This window comes from Mandrillus leucophaeus, unplaced genomic scaffold (assembly GCF_000951045.1).
Source record: "Mandrillus leucophaeus isolate KB7577 unplaced genomic scaffold, Mleu.le_1.0 Scaffold373, whole genome shotgun sequence".
Classification (NCBI taxonomy): domain Eukaryota; kingdom Metazoa; phylum Chordata; class Mammalia; order Primates; family Cercopithecidae; genus Mandrillus; species Mandrillus leucophaeus.
Genome location: NW_012103954.1, coordinates 510,418 through 513,246, shown reverse-complemented (window position 1 = coordinate 513,246; position 2,829 = coordinate 510,418). Strand labels below are relative to the sequence as shown.

General features: G+C 50.2%; 1 protein-coding gene across 1 annotated transcript in view; it reads left to right on the top strand.

Annotated features, from left to right (window-relative positions):
* WDR60 (WD repeat domain 60) overlaps positions 1-2,829 on the top strand; it is a 123,443-nt gene that overhangs the window by 80,890 nt on the left and 39,724 nt on the right. Inside the window, exon 17 of the mRNA XM_011990196.1 lies at positions 2,188-2,350. Within this exon, the coding sequence (XP_011845586.1) occupies positions 2,188-2,350 (163 nt within the window). The remainder of the gene's footprint in view (positions 1-2,187; positions 2,351-2,829) is intronic.

Genomic DNA, 2,829 nt, shown 5'->3' with positions numbered 1-2,829 from the left:
CGGGAGGTGAGGTCGGGGCAGCGATGGGTCAGGCCTTGGTTGCCATCATAGTTCTGCTGTAACAGGAGGTACACGTTCCTAAAAGTCTCTACCCTGTGGAAGATTGCCAATAAAAACCAGAGGGCTTAGGAGAAAACGGGGTCAGGTCACAGCACTCGAGAACCTCATCCCACTAAAAACATCTATTGAATACGGCACCTGGAAGAAGACCTGACGCTTGCTGGTGGAAGTGGCCCCAGAAGGCTGCAGCTATGAGCGATTGTGATGAGGTAGAAAGAGGGTTCCCTGGAATCGGAGGGGACGTCGTGACCCAGGTGTGGACGGTGTGGGTAGCAGGATGTGAACTGTGGGGCTGAGAGGTTTGTGGCGTGTACGTGTGGCCGGGGTTGACCGGGTACTGCTTTCCACATTGACTTGGCGCCTGCCAGTGGCGCGGTCCGGTTCTTTCACTGAAGTTATCGCCAGTCGTGCACTTCCCATCCTTCTGTTTCATGAGCTCCATCTCCATCTTCTGCCGACGTGTGGGAGCCGCTGGCACGGCCAGCAGTGGCAACAGTAATGCCTTGGAGTGCAGTCCCTCGCCAGGCAGAGCAGTGTCTGGAACGGTGCTCAGCCCCACGCAGCCTTTGAGGAGAGCAGTGTGCCACGTGGTGTTCCAGTGCTGAAACCCCTGCAGCTGGTGTATTAGCAATGTTCTGAAGCAGAGGGGTGGCCAGGCTCACTCCAGTGCCTCCCAGCTCTGAGACCCTGACTGCTGGCATGTGGTGGCAGCTGGTTTCTGTGTGAGTCGTTAGTGGAGCCACAGGTGTCCTGGGCTGCATGCTACCGCGTTTTAGCCAGACTGTGAGGTCAGCTTGGACAGGGTGTTCGGGCATAGGCTGTGGCCATTCATCAAAACCTATGTTTCATGTATGTTGGTTTTGAAAGGACCATGTTTGTTTCTTCATGAAGCTGAATTTTTTTTTTTTGAGTATTCGGAAGTGTGTTAATTTAGCTCACTAAAATGTGAACATATTTTTCTTCTCCCTAGATCGAAAAGTATCCTCCTTGCACGCCTCCCGAGTTCAGAGGCAGATGGTGGTCTCCGTTCACGACTTACCCGAGAAGGCCTTTGTGCCCCTGCTGGACAGCAAATACGTCCTCTGTGTGTGGGATATTTGGCAGCCTTCAGGGCCACAGAAGGTTCTGATATGTGAGTCCCAGGTACAGCTCAGGAGGAGAGTCGCGCATTTGATGGGAGGATGGGCGGTGGACAGAGCGTGAAGGTGCAGGCATGGGGAGAGGCGCAGGGACAGGAGGTGGGTAGGAACTTACGGGCCATTCTCTGCCTGTCACAGCTGGCTTCAGCTGTGCTGTGGGTGCAGTGAGACGCGTGGGTGTGCTTGTTTTGACTCTGGAAATTCGTAGTTCAAAATGAGCAAACGAGAATTTTCACAGAGCACCCCTTTAGGTCAGCTGAGAATTAGGAAATGGAGGTAGTTATAGGCTGAATGAAAATACTGGCCACGCTCGGCATAGCTCTGGGGCCCTCGATGCCTGTTTTTCTGTCTTGCACTGTTTCGGTCCTGAGTGTTTCAGAGGTTTCTCAGACTGCGTTGAGGTTTCTTAGACTGTGTTGAAGTGTGCTGTCGCTCAGAGTCCTTCCGGAGGCTTCCCATTCACCGCCTAGGAGGCTGGCACTGAGACTTGAGAACTGTGCAGTGAGGGGTCGGGGCTGCCTCTCTATGTTTGGGAAAATGTGCATTTGTATTTTCCTAGTTATGTATTCCCTGGCCTCAAAACCATTGATTTCCACAAAAATTGTAGAAAAACTGTTGAAATTGTAACTTTTGTAATACAAGATGTAAATAAAACGGTGCAGGATGGAACTGCTACTTTTTTGAGGTTCAGCTGATTGAGTTGAGTGGATGGGCTCCTGACAGGCTTTGTGTGACCAGATGAGTGTCAGCACCTTGCATTTGTGATCATAACAAGCCTACGGGGTTGGTTTCTCATCCCTGTTATTTCAGGAACCTGACAAGCCACCTTTTATTTCTGTGTGGGAGTTCACGTTCTGCTTACCGTGTCCTGCACGTGACTCCCGTGCAAAGTGAAACATGGTCAGACACCTCACTCAGTAAATGCAGCTTCTGTGAGCATGCTTCTCATATTCTTCAGTCATTGGCTTTCTGTGCATTTGTCTTTTAGGTCACATGTTGCTGCTTGAGCCCATTCAAAGCATTTTTACTGTTTGCCGGAACAGCGCACGGCTCAGTCGTCGTCTGGGATTTGAGAGAAGACTCAAGGTTGCATCACTCTATGAAGCTGAGCGATGGTTTCTGGACATTCCGGACGGCCACGTTTTCCACCGGTCAGTGTCATCCACCTGCCAATTGTGTGTTTTCTAAAAAAGCCACACAGATTTGAGGAACAAAGCTTTACATGGATTTGCATTTACTTATTCACATTGTCTTAGAGGATGGGGTCTGACTCATGGGCAAAAGAGGCATTTGACAAATATAAAAAACAAAAATCAATTCTAATCATGATTATACAGTGGCCAAGAATGACTCGAATTTCCTTTCTTATTACATTTATGGATTCCAAAAAATCCTCAATGATATTACCTTTAGTTTTAAAGTAGCTTGAGGCATCTTGGCACGTGTGTCCTCCAGGACAAAGGTAACTCACACTCACGCGAGCAAAGCCAGTCACCCTGAGTGCTGCCTGGAACCAGCACAGTTGGGCCTCCCTGAGCCTCGGCTTGACTCGGGTGGACGTTCATACCACGCCGTGCCCAGACACCACAGCAGGCACCCGGCGTAAGTGTTTCCTATGTTCTGAGACTTG